At 49.7% G+C, this 25,477-nt stretch overlaps 1 protein-coding gene across 7 annotated transcripts in view; it reads right to left on the minus strand.

Annotated features, from left to right (window-relative positions):
* LOC144165193 (multidrug resistance-associated protein 1-like) overlaps positions 1–25,477 on the minus strand; it is a 333,102-nt gene that overhangs the window by 12,470 nt on the left and 295,155 nt on the right. For 5 of the 7 annotated variants that reach the window (XM_077695311.1, XM_077695307.1, XM_077695309.1 and 2 more), the window contains 2 exons: positions 24,283–24,437; positions 3,028–3,194 (listed from right to left, as the gene is read on the minus strand). In XM_077695311.1, coding sequence (XP_077551437.1) covers positions 3,028–3,194; positions 24,283–24,437 — 322 coding nt within the window. Of the gene's footprint in view, positions 1–3,027; positions 3,195–24,282; positions 24,442–25,477 lie in introns of all 7 variants that reach the window. The other 2 variants (XM_077695310.1, XM_077695306.1) reach the window with 1 other exon arrangement.

The raw sequence follows: 25,477 nt of genomic DNA on the forward strand, positions 1-25,477 counted from the left end.
AACCTGTGCGCGTGCGCGTACTCTCGCCTATTTTGCTGATGAACACCGTAATAAGGCGCTAGCATGCCGGTCGGTCGCCGCTCCCCCTATATTATTAAAAATTGGGGAGGCAGCACAAGAGAACATAATATAGAGCTTCCTGGAAGAAAAACATCAACAAAACACTGAATCCTGCTCAAGACAAGACTGACTCCAGTCGCGCTGCACCGAGGTTGGTCCGTGTTCCCAATAATGCTCTCGAGAGACACGTGAAAAAATGGGAAGAACTTCAAAGGCGAGCCGACAAGTGAAATGACTGTGTCGGCGATGACAAGTGGGTAGAGAGGCCGCACGGCTACGGTCATTTGTTCCACCAGTAACGGGGTTTGCTCTCTCACCAGCAATGTTATCTCCTCGCAGGAACCTTAGACCGTTGCTGACAGCACACGCCCTCCTGGTACAATACAATGCGTGTCAGAAAATGGCTGGGGGAATGAAGGCATTCTTTTCCTCTTTTTGGGGCACTTTGTGGCAGTTGTCAAATGTTCCCGAGACCAAAAGGTTCTAATTATTAAGGATGGTCACTCCAGCCATACGAGAACTTGGATGACACTCAATATGCCAGGGACGACGGGATCATTATGCCCTCCCTGCCTCCACATGCAACGCACAAGCTGCAACCACTTCAGGTCAGTTTTTTCAAGGTATCCATACAACGCCGGCCATGAGTGGATGGTTGGCCATCCAGGCGACTGAATCCCAATGGACCACATTGGCGGAATAATGGCAAATGCTTTTTTAAGAGCTGGCAAAATGCGCAATATGCTGCTGGATTTCAAAAGTGTGGTGCTTGGCCATTGTTAAGGGCTACTTTAGATGACCCCGAGTTCGACGAGCCGTAGTGCGCCCGTGAAGAAGAAGACGATGTGGGAGAAGTTGTAGAAAAGAACACCCACGTAGCCTCAACGAGCAGCACCAAGAAGGATGAGAAAACTACTGCAAGATGAGTTCGCTTTAATGCCATTTCTCCAACACTTGATCGGAGGTGTTCGCTTCAGTCCAGAGAAAATAATTTTAGGTTCTGCCGAAGTTTCGGAAAAATTTTCAGATATTGTAGAAGATTCATAGAAAGAGCAAAACAGCAGCCTAAAAGATGAAGAGATGATTCTTCTTTAGACTTCGCGCAGATCCCCCGTGAAAGCCGCTCCACAATCGCACAACTGCGTAAATACACGATAGACCCTTCCGTGGCATACCATCGTTCAGAAAAGACTGGGGACCTCTGTGTAAAATCGCTTGCCGTCATTTCAAACTGTCGTCACCACACCACAGCTGCGGTGGCTACATTTCAAGCCGAGGCATTAAAAGTTCTTAAAACCTAATTCCCTGCTGTCCGACAAGCCCGTTAGTTTCCGACGGGGCATCCTCACTGTACAAGACAAAAAGAAATTCTAAAGTTGTGCTACGGTTAAAACGGCTTCAATTATCAGCCGTGTGCAGCCCTTTTGCAACGCCATATGGAAAGAGCGCTTGCGACAGGGTTGGCGGCACCGCTAAACGATTCGCACGCAGCTAGGGCCAGTCTTCACAGACCTTACCTTACAGGGACAAATACACCCCATCAGCCTCTTACATCGGCTGAAAAGAACATGAAAGGTATATGCCTGATCTGGGTGCCACAGGTCTGGTTGAGTGGAAAAATGGCTGCAGCTTAGCTGAGGTATTCCCAGATATGCCAAGCAAAATTTAGGCTTAGCCTGGGTAAGCCTTTATTTCACTTGGTTAAGCTTTGGTTACGTTGTAATTATTATACTATTCGTCCGAAGCCTGCCTTTGTCTACGGTCTCGCTTCCGGCTCTTCCTCAGTCTCCGACGCTAGTTTCTCTCGCCTGGCATTCTGAATCCTCTCCAGTGAAGCAGCTCGCCGGGCGATATCAGAGGGGTGGTCAGAAGCCGCTTCCCGACGACGTCTCAGAGCCTCCAGCCTCCGCGCAACCCTCAGAGAAGAGCTCTCATTCATGGCCAAGCTCGCCTGCACGCGCAGAGACTCAGCTTCTGTGAGCGCATGAAGCCGCTGTGGCGGCGGCTAGCGAACGCGGTTGTCAGCGGAACTCGACTCAGAGAGTCATGGGATGCGGTACGGCGCAGCTGCAATCAAATGAAAGTCAAATCCTCCTCGGCGGCGAGACCTCTCGACGAGATTAGTAAAGCTTTGCTTTAAAAGAGCAACTCTCAAGAATGTTCGAGTCGATAATACGTTCGAAAGGTAAGCGCACCTTTCTCACTGTGTGCCATCATCGCTAACAACTGTCACTGCTGGGCTCACGTCTTACTGCACCACCTAGGCTTTCCAAGTGGTAAACAACCGACATTGGCGCTTGCGATAAAAACTGCAGCTTCCTAATGCCCGATAGCCAGACTGGCAGCCAGTCACATATGTATCACCTGCATAAGCGCGGCGTTGTGGAATTCATTTAAGAATGCCAACTGATGATCTGCTGATGACGCACTTCCGAAATCCAGTACCAGCCAGGCAAACTCATTTAAGCACCTAAGCGCGTGAAAACTCGAAACAAACGTGACCTGCGCTACTGCTCAGCAGCTACCATCGTCGCAGTGAAGCGCACTTGCGGCCCGCTGTCTGAAGTGGTAGTGTGCGCTCTACGTAATCTGAGATGATGGAGTAAAACTCTTTGGGACATTTGGTGTGAAATGACCGAAATGCGATAAGATGACAGTATATGGGCCCCATCAGCGAGCACTCCACAACTTCGCAGTTCCCGCATGCAATTACAACCCCTCCGTATTTTCCCTTGCAAACTGTTCCGTCCTGCTGTCGGCCTTCTTCACGTACCCACAACGTGCATACCGAGCTAGCACTATATACTATTGTCAAAGAGCAGCTCCTCGCACTCCAAATTGTCAAACTTTAGCTATTGAAACTTTTTAATGCAGACACATGTCTGCGAAAAGTAATCGGGTAAACCTTGCGTTAGGTGTACAAGGTAAGCGACACAACGCGTCTGCAATATGCCGCCCGTGGAATACCTGAGGTTACTTCCGCTGTCTTCCACGGTGAGTAGCAGTTTGTCGGGATTGGCCTTGACAAATTCTTTCAGATGAGCCTCATCCAGCGCTTGCCACAATTCCTGGTCTGAGTGCTGGCGAGTCGGATCCAGGACGTCTCGCAGAGATCCCCCCATCAGGCACGGGTCCTGGTTTGCGAAAAATGCAAGTGCAAGAAACAACGATTACTGAGGCGGGCATAGCATTGGGACTCTCAATAGTGCCGTTAATACGTGATACTTTTTGTTCCTTTACACGAGCCACAAAAAAGTAGCGGTATGTGCGCTCAAGCGGCGCAAGTGTTCTAGAGGCCAGAGAGCCACAAGTCTATGTTGTGCGGCATTAGAGCGTTGTGTGAATAAAATTATATTTTAATGACTGTAGAGTGCACGAAGATGGTAATGCATCGCTCAATCCGAGAGGCTCCACAAGGGACCAGGGCGTTTCTGCAACGGAAAGTTACGGCGCTTAGGTCCCTTGCGTGAGTGCACAATGGACGTGCAAGATGTAATAGCCGCAGGGGAGCGTCTCGGGTTGCGCGATGCACAGTTACGGGTGTAGGTGGACGATGCTCTCGCAAAGGCGCGAGGGGAAAGAGCTGCCGAGGCCGAGACTACTCGAATAGGACTCGAGCAGGAAGAGAAGAACCTGCAGCTCAGACTCAGGTTGACAGAACTTGGGAAGCTCTTAGGCTAAAGTGGCGCAGACCTTTCAGACTGGACGGTCACGCAGGAAAAAAGAGAGGGTGATGAAAATGCCCTATAGAGTTAGAAGCACTTAAAGAAATAGCAGAAATGGAAAAGTGAAACTCGCAGCTTCGGGAGCGGCTTACTGAAATTGAGGCCACACAGAAACCGATGCCTCAATCCGTGGACACCTCTCTACAAGTGCAAGCGATGGCATTACACGTTAGGGTCCGCTAGTCTGTTGAATGCCAGGTGAACCATTGCTGTAAAAGTGGTCCGCAGGACATTCCCCCTCTGGAGCCAATTTGTGTTACAAGGTACAGTCCTATCCGAGACAGGGAGGTTCGGCACTCCCAGATTTCTACGAATGTAGTGTTAAGGCCTAAGAAGCAGCTGCAGGGGCTAAGCAGGCGCTGCTTCAGTCGGTGAAAGGTGCGAAACCACGGAACACTGAAAAGGAGGAAGAATATTAGGAAGAAAGCAAAAGAGCGTAAAGTTAAGGCTCACAGGCTCTTCGCAGAAAGGTTCCTCAGGGAGAAAGGTAAACTTTCACGCACGGTGCCACCCGACTGTTAGTGTGTTCCAAGGGGCTCACGTGGATTGTAATGTAAATGGAAAGTCAAGACCCCTACTCCGAGAGACGTGCCCACAAAGCACGCAGAGAAGGGCACCGCAGTCCCTACCTGCTGGCTTGCTCTTCTTGGTTGGTTTATGGCTCGTGTATTCTTCTGCACTTCCTGTGTAAAGGTTGTTAATGATTTGTTGTGTTAGGTTATTCCTGTAGCATAATCAGCTTCTGTGGACTCACGTTCTAGTGGAGGTGTTCCAATGGCGATTATGAGAACTAGTTGTTGTGTGACGGTTTACCTCAAAAACTATGCCTCGGCGCGGTGGTGCTCCCTGTGTGTGTTCGCGGGTTGGCGCTCCACGTGTGTGGCGGTGCTATGAACCGGAACGATAGTCCACGAATAGGTACTCCTCACCTCCGTGCGCAGCTTTTTTTAAAACATTCCCTGCATTTCCCCGAGGGGAAGAATGTGAAAGTGCGAATGCACGAGTTGAATTTGCGCGGTTCGGTAATGTTCGCGAAAGAGAGATCACACACACACACACAACTACAAAGAAAGAAAGATGCATTTATTCACAGACACCTATTTGTGTTGTCGTTGTACTTGATTGCTAGAGCGGATCTCAGCTTTGAAATTTCGTGTCAGTACTCCTTTAAGCGGGTGCATTAGCCCTTCTCACGCCCGATTCCTGGCCAATCCCCCACGTGGGTATGTGCCATGTCAGCGGCCAGGCAGCGCGCGCCCATCTCCCCCCGTTGGCAAGGAAGACGAGGAGATTCCTGGCCAATCCCCCACGTGGGTATGTGCCATGTCAGCGGCCAGGCAGCGCGCGCCCATCTCCCCCCGTTGCCAAGGAAGACGAGGAGCGCGCGCACCCGCAGCTGTTGCTATGCGGACGGCGGCGGACGCTTCAGGCTCGCTTAAGAAGTGAATTCGCACTTAAAAAATTACACCATCTTCCCGTGGGGAACCCTGATGAGAATGTGAAGCATCGTGGCGGTTCTGTGTGGTTCCATTGTGTTGCCGTTATGTTGAGTGATCTGGTTTTTACTAGCGCCAGTGGGAATTCTGCATCCGGGTTCACATTGGTGGCAAAGGCACGCAAGTACTGTTGTGTACAGTGAGTAGGCGGTGGTTCTCGAGGCGCCGAAACTCGTCCATCATGTTCTTGTCGATGTTGTCTCTGTGATAGAATCGGTAGTCTCCGTCAGCGTTGGTGAAGTAAAGGTTGTTGAGATTGGTGCACCGGCTGAGAGCAATGTACGCGCCCTCCTCTTCGCAGCTTTGTCTTCACCTTCTTCTTCTTCGGCGGTTCGCCTACGGGAAGATGACGACGGTGATTGAACGCGAAACTATCTCGTGATGGATTCTTTGGTTGGCCAATCCCTAGGGGCATCCTGCCACAATCACCATCAGAGGCGCTGCGGACGGGGCTGGTTGAGCTGCAAGGCGCGTGGCGCTTCCCGCCACAGCTTTCCAGCGGGAAATTCAGCATCCCCCTCTATAGTTTTCAGTTCGTCGTTTCTGTTGACGTTCAGCTTCGCGTGCCTTCGTTGTATCAGTAGCTTCTTGACTTAGTTTGAATGAGTGAAGGACGTAAGGAGCGTTCGTAGCACTTGCTCCTGTCCCGGATTTGTAGCGTAGTCGGAAGAGAACCGCGTACCTCCCGTTGCGTCCACTGGGTCGTGGGATTGAAACCGGGCGCCGCTAACTATTTCTTTTATTTATAGTGTAGTATCGGGCACCTGTGGGTGTAAGGAGGAGAGTTGCGCATGCGCACTGTGAGTGCGGACGCCGACGCGGGACATGCCGAGACCACAAGATTCTTTCGCATCTAAAAGCGAGCGATTTGAAGAGGAGGACGAGGGTCAAGCGAATGGAGTCTGGAACGCCACACGGAGGTAATTGGTTGGTCCTGCTGCAGCGTGTTCCCCAACGCCGCAGCGGCTTCGTATCGTTGGCCTTGTGGTGTTCGGTCGCGTCAATCGCACCAGCGGCTTCGCACCGCTGGTTTTAGAGGCAGCAACCCCCGGAACGTCGAGACGGCAAGCAGGGTGAACTAGCCGCGACAGATGTCGAGCTCGGGGTGAGCACACGCCATCGAATACGCTGCCAGCAACTATCGTCGCCCACGTCGTCCAGCCGCCAACCTATAGAGGTGCCCCTGACCATTACGTAGGACTTGCATTGTTACCAAGGGCAGGGAAAAGACGAGAGGTATATATTGCCGCGAACCATGCATTGTGTTTGTTTATTTATGTTTTGCTTGTACCGCCCGGCTGCGCCCGTCTGTGTTATCTGTGTGCCAAGGGAAGCGCGTGTTACATTCTTTATTTCATGTCGAAACCTTCCAAAAGCGCAGAACTTGAAAAAATTCCCCGCATTTCCCCAAGGGGAAATGGAACCACGGAACACTGAAAAGGAGGAAGAATATTAGGAAGAAAGCAAAAGAGCGTAAAGTTAAGGCTCACAGGCTCTTCGCAGAAAGGTTCCTCAGGGAGAAAGGTAAACTTTCACGCACGGTGCCACCCGACTGTTAGTGCGTTCCAAGGGGCTCACGTGGATTGTAATGTAAATGGAAAGTCTAGACCCTACTCCGATAGACGTGCCTACAAAGCACGCAGAGAGTGGCACCGCAGTCCCTACCTGCTGGCTTGCTCTTCTTGGTTGGTTTATGGCTCGTGTATTCTTGTGCACTTCCTGTGTAAAGGTTTTTAATGATTTGTTGTGTTAGGTTATTCCTGTAGCAGAATCAGCTTCTGTGGACTCACGTTCTAGTGGAGGTGTTTCAATGGCGATTATGAGAACTAGTTGTTGTGTGACGGTTCACCTCAAAAACTATGCCTCGGCGCGGTGGTGCTCCCTGTGTGTGTTCGCGGGTTGGCGCTCCACGTGTGTGGCGGTGCTATGAACCGGAACGATAGTCCACGAATAGGTACTCCTCACCTCCGTGCGCAGCTTTTTTTAAAAAATTCCCCGCATTTCCCCGAGGGGAAGAATGTGAAAGTGCGAATGCACGAGTTGAATTTGCGCGGTTCGGTAATGTTCGCGAAAGAGAGATCACACACACACACACAACTACAAAGAAAGAAAGATGCATTTATTCACAGACACCTATTTGTGTTGTCGTTGTACTTGATTGCTAGAGCGGATCTCAGCTTTGAAATTTCGTGTCAGTACTCCTTTAAGCGGGTGCATTAGCCCTTCTCACGCCCGATTCCTAGCCAATCCCCCACGTGGGTATGTGCCATGTCAGCGGCCAGGCAGCGCGCGCCCATCTCCCCCCCCCGTTAGCAAGGAAGACAAGGAGATTCCTGGCCAATCCCCCACGTGGGTATGTGCCATGTCAGCGGCCAGGCAGCGCGCGCCCATCTCCCCCCGTTGCCAAGGAAGACGAGGAGCGCGCGCACCCGCAGCTGTTGCTATGCGGACGGCGGCGGACGCTTCAGGTTCGCTTAAGAGGTGCATTCGCACTTAAAAACGCGACTCAAAAGAAAGGGAACCCAGGACGAGCGCTACTCCCAACTGAATTTTAATAAGAAACTACGAACAGCATGTACCCTCCCAGTCCACATGACACGCATGCATCTGCAATAATCAGATGGAAACAACCCAACACCACAAACAATCAACCCCACAAAAACGAAAACAAAATAACTCTACCATCAAATGACACGGGGTGTACAACTCAATTACTAACAAAATACGCATTCCCTTTGGCGTGTAAGGCAACAGAAGCCTGACTGACACAAACGTCCCCTCTCTGGCTTATCTGGAACGCGTCAGCTATTTCTGTCGTCATCTGGCGCGCATGCTTGAACACAATCTTTGATGCAATGCTCCACGATATGTGACGCTATAGCCGCTTTCATAGACAGTTCATGTTCTCTGAGGCGCACACTGATGCATCGGCCCGTTTGTACTACGTACACCTTACCGCAAGACAGTTGAAGGACATAGACACAGCCAACATTGCACTTGACATACCTCGTTTCATGTTTCTCACCGCATTTACTCCTGCCTGAGCGATGGTCACCGGACAATCTTTCTTCCACCGAAGAACAGACTCTGCCAGCCTTGTTTCGTGTAGTAAGCAGAACCTTCGCATTGTACCTGGAGTCAACTTTTTTCAACGCATGGGAAATTTTGTGCAGATGGGGAATGCAGATCGGGTTCTTTTCCGTGGAGATACATAAAGTTTACCGACGGTTTAAAGCCATTGTCTCGGATTAGGGGACTTGGCGAATGCCTGTGTCTTTCTACCTGCAAACGCAGCATGGTAAACTAAGTGTCAACGACCCGTTCAGGGTAAGAAGCTCAGCCACAGTCATCGACTGCTTAAAGGTATAGCTTGCCGGTAACCGAGGGGCATTCAGTATAGACGTTGAAGATCTATACTACTCTATCCCACACGATCAGGTTTTAGCCGTTCTGAAGAAGTGAACACAACGATGAACAAGTCTTTAGGAATGGTTGTGACGTCTCAGTAGAAGCGTTTTTGGAACTGTTGGTTTTTATTTTATATCTACGGTTGTGTCTTCGGGGGGGGGGGGTAATCCGTATGTAGAACGCTCAGGGGTTTGCATAGGATCATGTGTAGAACACGCATTGAGTGACATTTTCTTAGCTCGAGTGTACAGGCGTTTGGAGAGTAAGCTTACCAGTTCAGTGTTCCGCATATTTCGGTACGTGGAGGATTTCTTGGCAGTATGTAACCAAGAAGCCGCCCCCTACGTGGTCACTAGTTTTGTAGACCTCTTTGAGAAGGTCGGGCTAGGCCTGAAATTCACCTGACCTTTGAGACCCCTTGTGAAAACAGACTTCAGTACCTCGATTTGAATTTGAAACTTCAGAATGAAAATTGGTGGTGGTGTTATCAGCCTAGGTCCGTGCAGCCAATAATGAGTTATGCGTCGGGTCATTCCAAATTGATAAAACGAGGAATTGTAAAGTCTGTATTGGTTGCCGCTTTGGGTAGGCCATGTGCCCATTGCTTAGAACCGGCTTTCGATGGTCAACTGCGTTCAGTTCAGTTCAGTTCAGTTTCAGTTTTATATTCGCAAGAATGTATACAATGTGCGAAAAAATATTACACACAAAGGGGTCCTAGAGTTTAGCACTGTAATGGGATCCCTTGGAAATTAACGAGTAGAAGAAAAACAATTACCAGCAGTAGCGAAATCTATGAACAGTGTTATTCTGAGAACGCAGTGAATTAGTACAACAGAAATTACGCAAAAAAAAATAACAGAGAAAGTCACAGTAAAATATTGTATACAATAGTTAGCAGTCAAGTCACATTTAATACACATAACACGGCAAAACACTGGGAATACTTTAGGAAAGCATTTCAATACAAAAAATACTGCATGCACCTATGTATACGAATGCCTAGGACTATAGCACTTCAAAACGTACAGAGAGGAAGTTAAACGGCGTATGATTGTTCAGATATCTATGATCGTAGTAATGTTTTGAAGCGTGGAAGCTATAGCGCAGTTTTTACAGTGAGGGGTAAAGCGTTCCAAAATTTTATGATGGCGAATCGCACAGTTTGTCAGCCGTAATTTGTGCGCACTTTTGGCAGCAAAAAGTTATTCTGTAGTGAAAACCGCGTAACATTTGGGTGCCTCCGTGATGCCGGTTTCTAAAGCAATGTTTTTAGGTCGGTATATGAAAGAATGAATAGAGAACTGCAGAGAAGAAAGAATGACGTTGGTACGTTTGCAGCATTGGACGGTGTCTAGGAATAAGAGGCCGACAGTAATTTTCTATCTGCGCACGATGTCCCATGCCTTGAAAAAAGTTGGCTCCAGGTACAATGTGAAGGTTCTATTTACTGCACGAAACAAAGTTGGCAGGGTTTCTTCTTTGGTTGAAAACAATTGTCCGGTGACCATCGCTCCGGCGGGAATAAATGCAGTGTGAAACATAAAACGACGTATGTCAAGTGCAATGTTGGCTGCGTTTATGTGCTTCCACTGGCTTGCGGTAAGGAGTACGTAGGGCAAAGGGGCAGGTGCGTCAATGTGCTCCTCAGAGAACATGAACTGTCTATGAAAGGGGATTTATCGTCATATCTCGCGGAGCATCGCAGCAAATGCCGGTACCGTGGTGTTTGCAGTCCGCTTTTCTCTGATACAAAGATTGTGTTCAAGCATGCGCGCTAGATGACGAGAGAAATAGCTAACGCGTTCGAGATAGGCCATGGAGGGGACGTTTGTGTCAGCCAGACTTCTGTTGCCTTACACGCCAAAGAGATGGCGTATCTTGGTAGTAACTGAGTGGCACACCCGTGCCATTTGATGATGTATTTGCTTTGTTTTTGTTTTGTGGGATTTATTGTTGTTTGTGGTTTTTGGGTTGTTCCCATGTGATTATTGTAGTCGCATGCTTGGTATGTTCACTGGGAGGGTATATGTTCTTTGTCTTTTCTGGTTAAAGTCAGCTGTGAGCAGCGCCCGTCCTGCGTTCCCTTTCGTTTGAGTCGCGTTTTTTGAAGTGTTGCGCTTTTTTAATGTTTCGACATGCAATTTCAACAACTAGTCCAAGTCGCATTCTGGTGCATCATTCTTTAATTGTATGCCGCACGTGTTATTTCTTTTGATAGAGAGAGCGTTTCGAATTAACGTCAACAACGTAGAATATTCTTCTTTGGTCTAGCGTTCTGGATGTAATTCGACGGCTCGAGAAACACTCGTGCCCAAAGATAAGTGCCCGCGGAGCAGACGCCGCGGCATTCGATCCGCCGACACTCGCCTGCGGACGTCACTTAGTGGGCTGCTGCTTCGCCGTCTCCGCAGTCTTTGAGTTGTTAGGGGAGCGCAAGTTCGCTCCAATAAGCTTGTTTTTTCTTCAAAACAACTTCGCTCGTGTTGTGTCCTACCCTTTGTCCTGTCTAAGTTTGCGCTGCTCCCTCAGAATGAATGTATACCAACTGGCCCAGTTCTCGACCTTGTTGAACTGCGTCACCTTTGGCTTCGTGACAATATTGAAAGTAAATTTAAGTTAGGAGACCTTTTAGGACTTAGTAGTTATTTTTATTGGTATTGCGTATGCCCTATGTATTTTGAGTTCACACGTTTCTGCCACCTTCTTCGTTTGGTAATTCGGTTCACCAAATATGTGTTTGCATCGGAGCTATCGTCCTATGGCCTGAAGAAACATGTGACAGTCATTTAAAGCATTAGTCTAACTTAAATTCTTGTATGCCTCATTCGTATAGGACCCCATTGCATTTTAACTAGCTTTTTAGAATCAATTAAGACAAACTTCATCGCTTCATAACAGAGTTACGTGTTATGAAATGATGAAGTTATTCCGAATTCAACTCAATTCAGTATACCGCTCATGAGAAACACATTGCACCTCCCTTCTCTTGCATGCCATCACTAATTTTCTCACCAATGCTAATTTCATAACATCTTCTATCAGAGTTAACGGATGCGCTGCGAAGCTATGCTTTCGCCAACCTAGATTTCCTCCCGACTTTTATTACACTTCTGGGGATCCTTTGAATCCCGTTTTGCTCTTCCCGCGAGAGGTGCAACGCTGCTACGTCACCTCGCGTTGCTTCCTTACCTCTGATCCTTGTAAGCCGGGCATGGGCACTTCGCGGTGAAGAGGGGAAACGGAGGACCGAGGGTAGGGATCGCGGCAGAATCGCCTCGTCCGCCCCGTTGCTGCCGGTTGTTCGGAGCAGGGAAAGTATGTATGTATATATGAAAAGAGGTAAAGTTGCAGGCGACGATGGCATAACCGTCTACAAGAGGGTGGAGATATAATACTAGAAAACCTCGCTAAACTATTTTCAGAGTGTTAAAGAACTTCAGAATTACCAAAAGCTGGCAAAAATGCCAACATAGTCTTAATTCACAAGAAGGGAGATAACAAAGATCTTCAGAACTACAGACGCATCAGCCTTCTGTCGGTTGTATACAAGATGTTTACTAAGATAGTAGTTAGCCGTATAACCAAGAGCCTAGACTTCCAACAACACAGGGATCGGGCAGGGTTCAGAAAAGGATACTCTACAAAGAGTGACATCCATGTCAACAACCAAGTAATAGAAAAATACGCAAAGTATAATCAACCACTTTACATATTATTTATAGACTATAAAACAGCCTACGATTGAGTGAGTAGCGCAGCAGTGATACACGCCTTAAAGGACCAAGGACCCGGGAAGGCCTACCTAAGACTCCTAGACAGCATATATGAGGTTGCACGGGCAGAACAAGCAAGGTGGTGAATTCTCAATCCGTAAGGGAGCGCGACAAGATCACCAAAACTGTTCACAGTATCTATGAAAAGTGCATTCAGGAGACGTGAATGAGGACTATGGCGTACAGACAAACGGCGCATACTTCAGCGATTCAAGGTTTGCAGACGACATAATCTTGCTCAGTGAATCTGCATAACAGCTCCAAAACATCATACACTGACTGCAGTCAGACAGCTCCGCTGTGGGGCTAAGGATAAATATGAATTACACTCAAGTAAGGCTAAATAAACACGCTGAACGCGTCTTCTTCAGCATAGGGGATGAAACACTGAAACCAGGCCCGTATCGCGGAATTTTGTTTTTTTTTTGGGGGGGGGGGGGGGCGCCCACTCGCTCTAGGCCTTGACTATTTGAAGAAAGTACCCATTTTTAGTAATTATTTTCCGTAAAAATAGCAGTATGTAAATTATTTGAGTTGTTAAGTACTATTCTACTCTTTTATATCGTTAGTTTGGAAAGTAATCCACCAAGGAGTAGAGTATTTTCATACGGACACTATGTCTCGACAAATTCCGCCAATAAAAATAAAACTACGTTACTCTGGGCCAAAAATAAAACGACGCATATCCGAAATATTTTTGTACGTTTTTTATTTCTGCATATAACCGGTCAAAACAACTGCAGCAGAAATAAAGTGGGTTGAGGTGGTGGAAGACGGGGACCGGTGTCCACTACTTGGAGGTGGGGCGGCCTTAAGGCCGGCTCTGCGAAGAAGCGGCCAGGTCCTTCTTCCTTAAAGTACTGAAGAAAGGCCAGCCAGAGCCGAATTGCTTACGATGGGCCGATGTGCGATCGCGGATAGATGTGCGACCGCGGAGCAAACTCGCCATAAGAAATGCTGATGCATTGTATACGCGTTCTATTACGCTCTCGCACCTATGTAAAATTGCACAAATCTAGAAAGCTTGCCTTGGGAAGCTTGTTGAAGTAGTTCATCAGTATTGAAACTTTCCGCTTCTTTTTTGTGCTCATAATCACGAACGCAGAGAACGCCACACATAAGAGCGCAAACACGCCATATATTCCGTCCCAAACACGGGCTGAACTGCAGTGCGTCTTGGCCTCCACTGCAAAGGACCTCGCCACCTGATTTGAGCCGGGGGCGCCCTGTGTCACGCCGTGTCGCAGATTTTGCTTGGTTGGGGCGGAGAGAGAGACAGAGAGAACAACATCGTTTAAGCTGAAGGATTAGGGGAAGGGGGAGGGGCGGGCCAGAAGGCCGCTGTGATTGCCAGGGCCTGCACAGATGGGTGGTCACAGTTGTGAACTGGGGTAGCATGGTCGAAATGGACCGCGGTTGGTGTCGTGCCGGAGCACTTATGAGAGAGAGAGAGAAATAAAAGTTTAATAAAAACCAGCAAATTTGGTGCTAGATGGCAGGGGCACCAGCCCTGTGGGGGGCAACCTTAGTCCGGGATGCCCTGGTCCTGGCTGGCTGCCCGGGCTCTAGCGACGACTTCTTGTTGCGCCGCAAGGTCCGAGCTGGTCAGCCGGTCCGCCCACTGCTCGTAAGTAGGGTTGGGGATTGGAGATAAAGACGGGGATTGCTGGCATTCCCATACCAGGTGGTATAGGGTGCCAGGGGATGGGCAGTAGGCACAGGTCGCGTAGTATTGGGTAGGGTACATTTTGTGGAGGAGTGTACGGTGGGGGTAAGAGTTAGTTTGTAGCCTTCGGAGGGTAGTGGCTTCGAGACGACTAAGGCGAGGGTGAGGGGGAGGATATCTGCGGCGGCTGAGGCGGTAGTGGGTGAGGAGATCAGGGGGGGTGAGAGGGGTATCTGGGCAAGGAGACTGCCAGTCGGAGACGGCCTGGCGTGCATACTCGCAGGCAGCGGCGTGGGCCGCATCGTTTCCGGGGAGGTCAGCGTGGCCGGGTGCCCAGATGAGTTGGATGTCGGGTAGTTCGTGATTAGCCTGAAGGATGCGGAGAGCTGTGTGAGTAATTCGGCCGCGAAGATATCGGCGGCATGCCTCTTGCGAGTCAATAAGTACGGTGACGTAGTCTTTGGCTGTAGTCGCTGCTAGCGCAATGGCTGCTTCTTCGGCCGTTGTGGCAGTGGTGTTGCGGATAGTGGCTGCCGAAAGTTGTTGAAAGCGGTGGTCGACAACGGCAACGGCGAAAGCTCGCTGGGTGGAGTAGCGGGCAGCGTCCGTGTACCGAGTGATGGGGCTAGTGGAATGTAGCCGGTGCAACGCGGCCGCACGAGTAGCTCGGCAGGCGACGTTGTATTCCGGATGCATATTTCTGGGGACAGGAGCCACCGTGATTCGATTCCGGATATCAGGCGGTATGCCAACCGGGCAGTCGTCGGCTGGGGGAGTGGCATAACCCAAGCGTTGAAGAGCGCAGCGCCCCGTATATGTAAGGAGAAGGCGTCGTTGCTGTGACAGCTTGTGCGCTTCAAGAAGTTCTTCCCAGGTATTGTGGATTCCTAATTGGAGCAACTTGCGGGTGGATGTAGTGGGCGGAAGGGCGAGCGCGGTCTTATAAGCCTGGCGAATGATCACGTTGAGCTTGTCTCGCTCCGCAGGTTTGATGGCCAGGTAAGGGGTCCCGTACATAAGGCGGCTGGTCAGTAATGCCTGAATGATGCGAACCGCATCGTGTTCTTGAAGGCCGAACCGACGGTGGGCAACACGACGGACTAGTTGAGTGAGTTGAGTGAGCGTCCGCTGGAGTTGGGGGATGGTGCTAGACCCGCTACCGTTCTTAGAGATGTTTAGTCCTAGTATTCTTAGTGAGGCGACATTGGGTACTGGGTGGTTGTCGATGAAGAGGTCAGGATCTGGAATTGGGTCAGTGCGTTTCTTGTACGTGCGAGCGCACAGCGTGCTGAGCGCAGACTTTTCTGGGGCGCATTTGAGGCCCCTCTCCTGCAGGTACTCCTGAATGACATCAATAGCAGCTTGGAGCGAATCCTGCTGCCGGCCGGTGGAGCCCTGTGCCACCCACAGTGTAAGGTCGTCAGCATACAGAGCATGATTGACCGTAGGGATTGCGCTAAGTAATGGTGGCAACTCTCGCATCGCTAGGTTGAATAGTAGCAGAGACACCACTGATCCTTGCGGTGTCCCTCTGGAGCGGAGAGTGAAAGTCGTGGATCGGAGATGCCCGAGGCGGACGGTGGCCGTGCGGTTTTGGAGAAATGCAGTGAAATAGGCGTGCATTCGCGGACCGCAGTTTGTGGTTGCTAGTCCCTTGAGTATGGCCTCGTGTGTGACGTTATCGAATGCACCTTTAATGTCAAGGGCAAGGATAGACTTCTTGCTCGAGGTTGTGAGGTGATCGATGATGTCCGCTTTGATTTGTAAGAGTATGTCCTGAGTAGAAAGGTGCGGGCGGAATCCAAACATGGTAGTGTGGAGGTAACCATTGTCCTCGATGTAAGGAGTGAGGCGGTTAAGAACCATGTGTTCTAAAAGCTTGCCAACACAGGACGTGAGGGAGATGGGACGAAGGTTTGCGGTGGTAATGGGTTTGTTTGGTTTAGGGACCAGCGTAATGTCCGCATGCCGCCACTGCTGGGGGAGAGTGCCAGCAGCCCAATGGTGGTTATAGTAATCTAAAAGATGGTCAATTTCTCCGTGATCAAGGTTCCGGAGAAGCTTGTTGGGAATTTGGTCATTGCCTGGGGTGGTGTTTCGTGTGAGCTTCAGGAGTGCAGCTTCCAGCTCCTGCAGCGTGAATGGGGCGTCGAGAGAGGGATTAGGGGGTCCCTTGTAGGGCGGGTAGCGGGCTGGGGGTTGCGTGGGGTCTTCCTGGAGGGACTGCTTGAGACTACTCAGCAGCTGGTCTTCCGTACCGGGGTAGTAGTGGATGAGGCGCCTGATGTGATGGTGTGTGGTAGCCTTCGTTTCCGTCTTGCCCATAAGGCAGCGGAGCAGGTGCCAGGTACGGCGGGTGCCCAAGGTACCCTGAAGTCTCACATAGAGTTCTGCCCAGTTCTGCCGGCTGAGCTGGCGAGCGTGGTTCTCTGCCTCTTCCGTCAGCTTTGCAATGCGGATCCTAAGCTTACGGTTAGTGCGATTGCGCTTCCACCGTTTGGTGAGGCTGCGGCGAGCTTCCCATATGTGGAGGAGGTGAGAGTCTGCCGCAGGGGATTCTTGCGTTAGGTTGACAGTGGTAGTGTGTTGCCGACAGAGGTCCAGTAATTAGTTGTCCATGTGTCGATGCAATCAATTTTCTGAGCCGGTGTTTGTTTACGGAACTCTTGGTGATGCGGGCCGTGCCAATTGAGGGGGATTTGGGGCGGTAGTGCGATATCGTGAGTTGAATGATGTGATGGTCACTGCCCAGCGTTTCGTCGTGGCGGGACCATACTGCATGCGGGACGTTGTGAGTCAGCGTGAGGTCTGGAGTAGTGTCCCTGGTAACGCTTGTGCCAATACGGGTGGGGAGACCTGGTATATTGCACAGGTGAAAATGCTGTTGTTGGAGGGCATGGAAAAGACGTTGGTTCTTAGGAGTGTCGTAGCGGTATCCCCACGCCGTGTGGGGGGCATTAAAATCACCAAGAAGAATAAGTCGGTGGCCACGGGTCCGTTGCCGTAGTGTTTGTAGTAGGGCTTGGATGCCATGAAGGGGTTGTCGGGGGGTGCTGTAGATATTTAGTATGTATAAGCTTGGTTGCGTTTTCTTCGGAGGTAAAAGTTCCACAAAGGTGCAGTCAAGGTCCGTCGGTAAGGAATGGGTCTGTACCGCGTGCGCAGCACGAATGAGGATGGCGGTGCGGGAGGCGGGTTCAGTCTGGTGAGATTTGTAACCCTGAAGGGTGATTGGCGCCGCGTCCACTTCTTGCAGGGCTATAATATCTGGGGAATGTTGTTGGGCGTATGCTAATAAGGAGGGGCGTTTGTAGCGGTAGGAACGACAGTTCCATTGCCAGATAGTGAGAGCCGGAGATTTAGGTGGGATCATAGTCGAGCTGTAGCTTGGGCGGAGGTGGTGGGTTGTTGTTGTTCGGTATCAAGCGCACTTTCGTACTCCTCTTGATCGGATGGGATGGTCGAGCATGTGTTTTCTGATTCCGGGGGCAACTGACGGATCTTGGGCTTTTTGCGTGCTTTAATAATGCGCGTGCTGTCCTCGAGGGCTTGAAGGCGTTTGTCAAGGCTGTTGAGACGGCCATTAATGTGTTCGCCCATATCGTAAATAAGTCGCTCAATGCGGGAAAGGTCCGTGGGGGCTGGGGTGAGCGCGCGGGGAGTGGTCTCTTCGTCAGGCTGTGTGTCCATGGGCGTTGCAGAAGCGTGAGATGAGTTGTGGATCAATTTGTCGACTTGAGCACGCAATTGCTCAATACATGATTCAAGGGCAACGGTACGTTTGTTGGTGGCCTCGAGTTGCTGTTTTAAGCTGGCATTTTCCTGTTCTAGTTGGTGGATGCGTTGGTCAGGGACGGTTGGCGGAGTTCGGGTGTTTAAGATAGGTGAGGGGTGAGCAGTGGGTGGAGCAAGTGCCACGGCTGACCAGCGTACCTTGTTGGCGGGTTTCTTGAGTGGTGAAGGTTGGGTGGTCTCGTCCAGGGAAGGCCAGCTGTTGGCAGGGGCCAGTCCTTGGTTGGTACGGGCGTTCCTCCGAGGCATTAGGCGAGGGGGTGGTGGTGGTGGTTTTAATTTCTTACGGCATTCACGGCTGGCCGTAAGGTGGTTGAGTAAACAAAGTTGGCAAGTCTGGGTGCATGGATGTCCGATGGGGGGATCACGTAAGCGGCAGGTTGGGCAGATGATGGCCTCGGGGTTTGGGCAGATGTCCTGCCGATGGCCCATCTCCCCGCAGAGAGCACAGCACTGGATAGTTTGACGGTATGGTCGACAGCGTGTGAGGATGCCGTATGCTTTTATGTAGTATGGCACACGGGTGCCTTCAAAGGTAATTACGGCGGCGGTCGACGTGCCGAGTAGTCTGGCGTGTAGAATGCGCGGCCCGTTGGTGGCCAGTATGTGCTGCAGTTGTTCATTCGTAGTCCCCCCGTCTAGGCCGGTGATGACTCCTCTAGTCGTGCCCGGTAGTGGTTTAAGGTAGGGGGTGAGCTCTTGGGTCGTTGCCCCCAGTTGGATGGTCGTCACTTCGCAGAGTGTTAGAGCTAGCGTTTCGTCGGGTGTGCTCGCGACGATCAGGTTCTGCGTAACTTGGGTTTGGATAATTACGCTGGAGAAGAATGTCCGTTCAGGAAGTTTGCTTGCTTGGCAGATGGCTTGTGCAAACTGCCGCTCACTCCAAGAAGAAACGCGGAGTCCGGCCTGAGGACGATATACGATCTTGAAATCGTTGGCGGGAAGACGTGGCTTTACATCACCACAGAGGTTGGGCTTGCGGACAGATGCGGGCGAAACCGCTTGCTGCTTACGATTTTGCCTCTCCCGTAGGATTTGTTGCCATGGGCCGGGTTTGTGGAGAGTGCGGCCGCTGAGCTGGTCAAACTCCATAGTCGTGGAAGAACCCTGCGGTGGTGTTGTCATGTTTAGGAAATGTGGAAATCGGGCCGGAGCCCGTCACTCACGGCAGTGGTAATCCCAGCCGAGCAAGGCGGAGCAAGGCGTAGCCGCGCCACCGGCGCGCTCGGGCAGCCGGTGATCGTTGCGTCTCAACTCCTGGTCCGGCGTGGTCGTGGCTGGGCCCAATCGATGGCGGACGTCGTTAGCAAACGATTGGTAGTGTTTCCAGCGAACCAGGTACTCGGTGTCCGGAAATATCACGCCTTTTAGCCAGAGCCCATCATACTGATCTGGGCAAACAAAGGCCGATGATTGGTCATGAGGACCAAGTTGAGGAAGAAAGAAAACTTTATGTAAAAGTATTTAAATTCTTGACCAGCGTGAACAGGCAGTGCCGTCGTTCCATCCACTTCCTCCCGCTGTTATTCGGAACGCACCAATCACAAAAATCCATGGCGCTCATACGCTCGCCCACACTCTCACACAGAGAGGGCACGTTTCCTTCTCGCACACGTGAAGGTCGGGTTGACTCCGGTGAGGCAATCTGCCTAAGGTCCAATCCCTTCGAACCACCGATGTTGAAGCGTCGGGAGGACATCTGGGATCCGTTCTGGTATTCTGGCATTGGCGGCTCATTGAACAACGGCCTTTACAGAGTCATCAGCCACACCGAAAAGTCAGGAAAACGATGCGCGGCACGTCCCCAAAGAAGCAGACAGGAACGTCAAGCCTGCCGCCAAAAGTGAAGCGCCGCTTGAAGCCTTTGTCACCACCTCTTCGGAACGTTTCCGGTCATTAAGGCGGCATTCAGGGGCGCTTGGGTGGCCTAGAGTGCCGCCGAAAGCGGATTGTCCAGCAGCCGCGGCACGGGTCGCCGAAGTGTCATTGTGTAGACGACGGGATGTTCCTCGTCGATGAGTGGGGTGAGGGCAGGGGCACTCGCTCGGTGGCAGGCTTGGGTGGTCGACCCCAGGACGGCGAAAACGGCTTTCGCGACATCACCTAGACCTGGCTTGATGCCTCCGGGTCACTCAGCGCCTGCTGCCAGATGGATTGGGAGGGAAGGGGTCTGCTGCGCCCTCGCACAGAGAGTGAAGTGCTCGTCGAGGGCGCCGCAGGCAGGGCATGCTTGGGGGTGAAATTAATGGTGTGGGTGGTCCGAGCGGAAAAGCCGCTGTGGCGGCAAAGTCGGTATCGCAGCCACCCTACTCTGTTTATCGGGCGCTGGCTGTCGCGTGCGGATTCCTGTACTCTTTGTTGATGCCCCGGGTTGCTTACGCGGCGTAGGACACGAGCACGGAAAGATATGCTCAGTTTTGCACATGGTCATCTGCTGTAGACAAATGTCTTGACGCAGCGGGGTGCCGAAAGCCCTGCGGCTGAAGAACACCCTCCCCCCCCCTCCCTTCATAAAAATTTCGAAGGGGGGGGGGGGGCGGGCCCCCAGGGCCCTCCTCTGGCTACGGGCCTGACTGAAATGAATGCAAGAATATAACTACCTTGGCCAGGTGGTCAGAGGGAACCCAAACCACGGGAAAGAGTACCGGCACAGAATAGGAATGGGCGTGGGTGCATTCGGCAAGCACTCAAAATTAATGAAAAGTAAGATCCTTCTACCCCTTAAAAGAAAGAAATTCAACCGATGCGTCCTGCCGGTGATGACATCCCGCGAGGAAACTTGGCGCCTTACTGAACAATGAGAAAGCAAACTTAGGTCCGTCCAACGTGCCATGGAGCGAATAATGTTAGGAGTAACGCCTAAGGACAGAAAATGAGCAATCTTGATTGGGGAGCCAACTCGGAGAGAGGATACTATGGTCCCGGTTAAGAAAAAGAAATAGACTTGGGCTGGCCATGTGGTATGACGAACTGACAACAGGTGGACCACAAGGACAAGAGAATGGACACTGCGAGACGGGACTAAAGAAAAGGAAGGCCATTAACTCGATGGGGAGATTAAACAAGAAAATTCAGAGACAAGGAATGGACTCCGGCTGCATAGGACAGAAGCGGTGAAGGTCAATGGGGGAGTTCTTCGTCATGCCGTGGGCCTAATAGGATTTTGATGGTGATGATGAAGATGATTAAGTTGGAAGATATTTTACCCAAAGATACTCCCGGTAAAAGCCTAGCAGTATCTCACCGTATTTTGAACCGAATCGTTACTGACCTAGACAAGCCGAGTTTCGCGTGGCCAACAATTCGACCTTCACTTGACTGCAGCTGTGCCGTTGCCTTGGAAGTGCATAACGTGACTCGCCACGCCGAGATCCGCGGCTGCAGCGCGCGCTCTCCGCAGCTTGGTCGACGCCTGACTGCGTGACTCGCCGCGGGCCTGACTACGAGGAGCGCCGCGCTTGCCTAGTCAGTGCTATCTTGGAGATGGATGAGAGCGAGGCCGAGCCGTCTTCTCTGGGCATGCGAGGTAGCGGGAGGGTTTGAGCCGCCGTCGCCAAGAGGCATCTGACGCATGTGGCTAACGATGCCTGCCTACTCAAGCCTAATCATAGCCATGTCTAGCCACTGACTTAGGCACAGCTGTCCTACCTGGCTTAACTATGAGTATATGCCTAAGTACAATTAGAGCTCAATAAAATGCTAACGATGTGAAACCAGGACCAGGCTAAACCAAGCTTTTGCTTTGAATATCCAGGATTTGCCATTTTGTTTGTTCTACAACTTTGCCAGTGGCAATGGCGCTCAGAAAGATGCTAGTTTCTTCTCGTGTGTTAGTAATCTCTCAACCGTGACACCAACGTGTACAAAAGCTAAAAATCGTAACAACCACTTCCACATGCCGAATCGCATATTAATTAAAATATAATTATAGTTGTTGGACTATGCATGGAGAGATCCGAATTGCCCACCTGGACAAGACGACCACTTCTTGCACAACCCTCAGTGACCAACTGCTCAGCAGCAGGGGGAGATCGTTTGACCTCAACCTCTCCGAACCGGAACTGGACGTGGGTTGCCAAATAAATGCCTACTCTCTCTCTTTCCTTCTTGGTGAAGTGGCTTACGTTAACAAATTGGAACCGTTCGATCCAAAGGCTATATCCCCACCCAAAAAGAAAAGTTTATCGTTTTTCGTGTTAGTGTGGGCATGAAGAAAACTACGCGATGACTACGATGACGCAAGATAACATAAGAAAAGAAAAGGTAAGATAAGAAGTTTATTCGTCCAAATAAAAGCATACATCTGCATTATCCAGTCAGCATGAGCCCTGAGGCTTGTATGCGAGGCTGGGAAGTCTCGGCTGAAAGCAGTTAAGCCAAAAACCAGACAACCAACAGACAAGAAAACTAACCTCGAACATAAGCATACAGTAGAAGGGGAAATGTTCTCTCTTTCAGAGAACGCAACAAAAATAGTAAACTACTATCACATCTGATACCGGAGGCAAAAAATTACTAACATTGAAAGCAACGATCATTAATTTAAACTCAAGGCCATACAGTCATGCTTCTTTCAAACTAGTCAGGCATTTTCCTAGATCCGGAAATGACGTGACGGTATCATCTGCGTGTATTTTATTGCATAAAAGTGGGACGTAGAATTCGCATGTTCTTTTAGAGTATTTCGTATATATTCTCAGGACAGTAAATATATCAATGTGTCTTAGAGGGCCCGCTTTTATTTTTGGTGTTTTGAAATTTAAAGAGAAGCAATTTTTAACGCGTGCATCGAAGATAAATTCATTCTGCATTGGAAGCAATTCGAAATGTTTCGTATCGGCTGAAATGTCTCCCGCATGTTGGGACGTTCGGTAGGCGAGATTATAGGCAATTTTACGAATGAATTTGTTAGTAGAGTTTAATTTCTACGCAGGCGCTTGACCGTAAAAGGTTATTTCGTATCTTTATCTTTATTTCGTATTTTGACCGTAAAAGGTTATTTCGATTCTCCTAAACTTTTGCAAACCATCGTTCTAACAGAGATGTTAGAGATTGACCTTAAGGTACACAGGTAAACACAAGCCAGCCTTAAACGTTTAGCAAAATTCTCAATATGGGGACACCAGGATAATGTTTCATCAAAGTGTAAACCAAGATAATTCAGGCTACTTGTAAGCTTAAGAGGGGGCCAAGAGCAGGAGTGGCATTTGCTATTGTGTAGGTAAACGAGTTGTGAAGCCGCGATTGCTTTGTGAGGACTGTGAAAAAATAAAAAAGTTGTTTTCAACTTGTTTTTATAAAATTGTGTTGCCTTCATATTAATCTAAGAAAGAATGTCCTTTTGAAGGATGCGTGCTCCGTCGTTATTCTCCGAGCATGGCAAAAAAGGAACAGTATCGTCCGCATATAAATATATTGCCGATTTAAGTGTGACATTAGTCATATAATTAACGTAGAGGTTAAACGACATCCGCCCCAGAACCAAGCCTTGGGGCACCCCACATTTCAAACTTAAGGGTTTGCTAAAACAGTCACCCATTTTCATATATCGCCCACGTTCCGAAAAAATAGTTTCGGAAAAATGTGAGGTATGAAACGATGAAACCAAAATTATCTAATTTTTGAATAACCAGCGAATGGTCAATGGTATCTAAAGCCTTTTCAAGGTCAACAAACAGTTTGACGAGAATGTGTTTTTTGTCGATTTCCCTACAAATAAAGTCATTGAATTCTCAAGCAAGCTTGTGGTGCAAGACCACTACGAAATCCATAATGGGCATTACTGAATAAATTAAAGTTCGTACAAAATGAAGACATGTCTACGTGTATTATTTTTTCCAGAATACAGGCTAATCAGTTTAGTATGGCGAGTGGCCTATAATTGCTATAGCTGCCTCTAGAGCGTCTTTGTATAAAGACCTGACTACGCTGCTTTTGAGCTGCTTAAGAATTTGACCTATCAATACTATTTGGCTGATAATGTACAGAAGAACAGTTTTTTATGCAGTTGAAATTGTGTATGAAATCTGTTATCCTAATTTTGTCGCTTTCTCAGACTTCATAATCGACATCGACTGGAGAACTCGCCATAAATAATCTTCATCAATCAAACCAGCCAAATCACCAACACAGAAGCTTTGGTTGGTTTAAACACATTCTTCGTTGTGTTATTACATTTGAGATTGTTTACAGGTTCAATAACGCGTTCAATGAAGTTATTTGCCAGAATCACGGAACTTTTACTTGGAAACGTGCATGAAAAAAAAAACACAGTGACTGTAATGTTCGAATTGTTTTCTTTTAACCAGCTAGAAAATGAAGCTGTGTTTATGGTGCGCTAACATGCGCCGTTATCTTGCCTGCGGTATCAAGGTGATGACACTGCGAAGCTTCTTCAGTGGGACCAAAGCGATGTCGACACCATCGATGCTTATTCGGCCTTTGGACGCCTTCAACGCGCGCAGCACAGCGAGGACAAGTGAAGATTTGCCAGATCCGGTGCGCCCAACAATGCCTACCTGCGGCGTTGTTGCAAAAGAACTGTGAGAATAGCTTCTGCGACATGAGAAGCCCACCGAAGGGCGGAAACACCGGCACTTGCTCGCAAGACTTGTATTTGGTGGGTATATTGGGCGTGATATGCGCACGTGGGGCTGCCACGCACGGGTGCTGTGATCAACAGTATGGTGCACTGCGTAAGCATGGCGCTCTGCGAAGGCAGCACGAGGCAGTTCCCGATGCTAGTGGTCTTAGGTCAACGTCTTTAAACCATCCTTAATGTGCTCACGCACCTAAAAACCCACCCATGTCTGGTCTAAGTGTACTTTCACCAATATGATAGTAGCTGGGGAACATACTATACCCGTTCTGCCGCTGGGCTTGCACTCAAATGTAAAGTTGCCATGACCCTGGAAAATGAGGTCATCGTTATTGCTGGAGAACAACGGCCATCCTTTTGGCTCCAGCTGAGCAGCTGATTGTACAAGCTCGCGCCATTGACACACCATACGAGACTAACCGGCAAGGGTTAGTCTCGTATGGAGGGGATCCGTCAGCGCTGATCACGAGACGAGGTGTTAACAACTCTTATGGGGGTAAAGTTGGCGTAGATGCTCCGCGCATTCCAGTCCGCCGATACTTCTGTATACCCATGCTAAGGAATAGAAAAGCAGGATCAGAGCGTGCAAGCATCGATCCAGTCTTTTAAGAGCGATCACAAGGTTTTTCACTGCAATGTGACGTACCATAGCTGCCGTCAGTACATATCGCTAAGAAACATAAAATGGCTTCACTAGCCCCACATGACGACACTGAGAGCAATCGTATGTAATTTGGAACCATGATTCCGATTCAGATGGTTATCAAAAACGCGCTCTCTTGATATCTCTAAACGGTGTTAGAAACTGTTCGCGCTGAAAAAGACAGAGAGAAAAAAACATTTTAACGATCACAAAAGTGAGACTGGAACCCTAGTCCGGGAATGTATGCGTTGCCCTAGCCGTCCTGGCCCGTGTAACCAGAACGGTCTGCCAGACTCTCCTGGTGACACAGGCT

Source organism: Haemaphysalis longicornis, unplaced genomic scaffold (genome assembly GCF_048455015.1).
Source record: "Haemaphysalis longicornis isolate Haplotype H1 unplaced genomic scaffold, Haemaphysalis longicornis Haplotype H1 scaffold_14, whole genome shotgun sequence".
In the NCBI taxonomy this organism is placed as follows: domain Eukaryota; kingdom Metazoa; phylum Arthropoda; class Arachnida; order Ixodida; family Ixodidae; genus Haemaphysalis; species Haemaphysalis longicornis.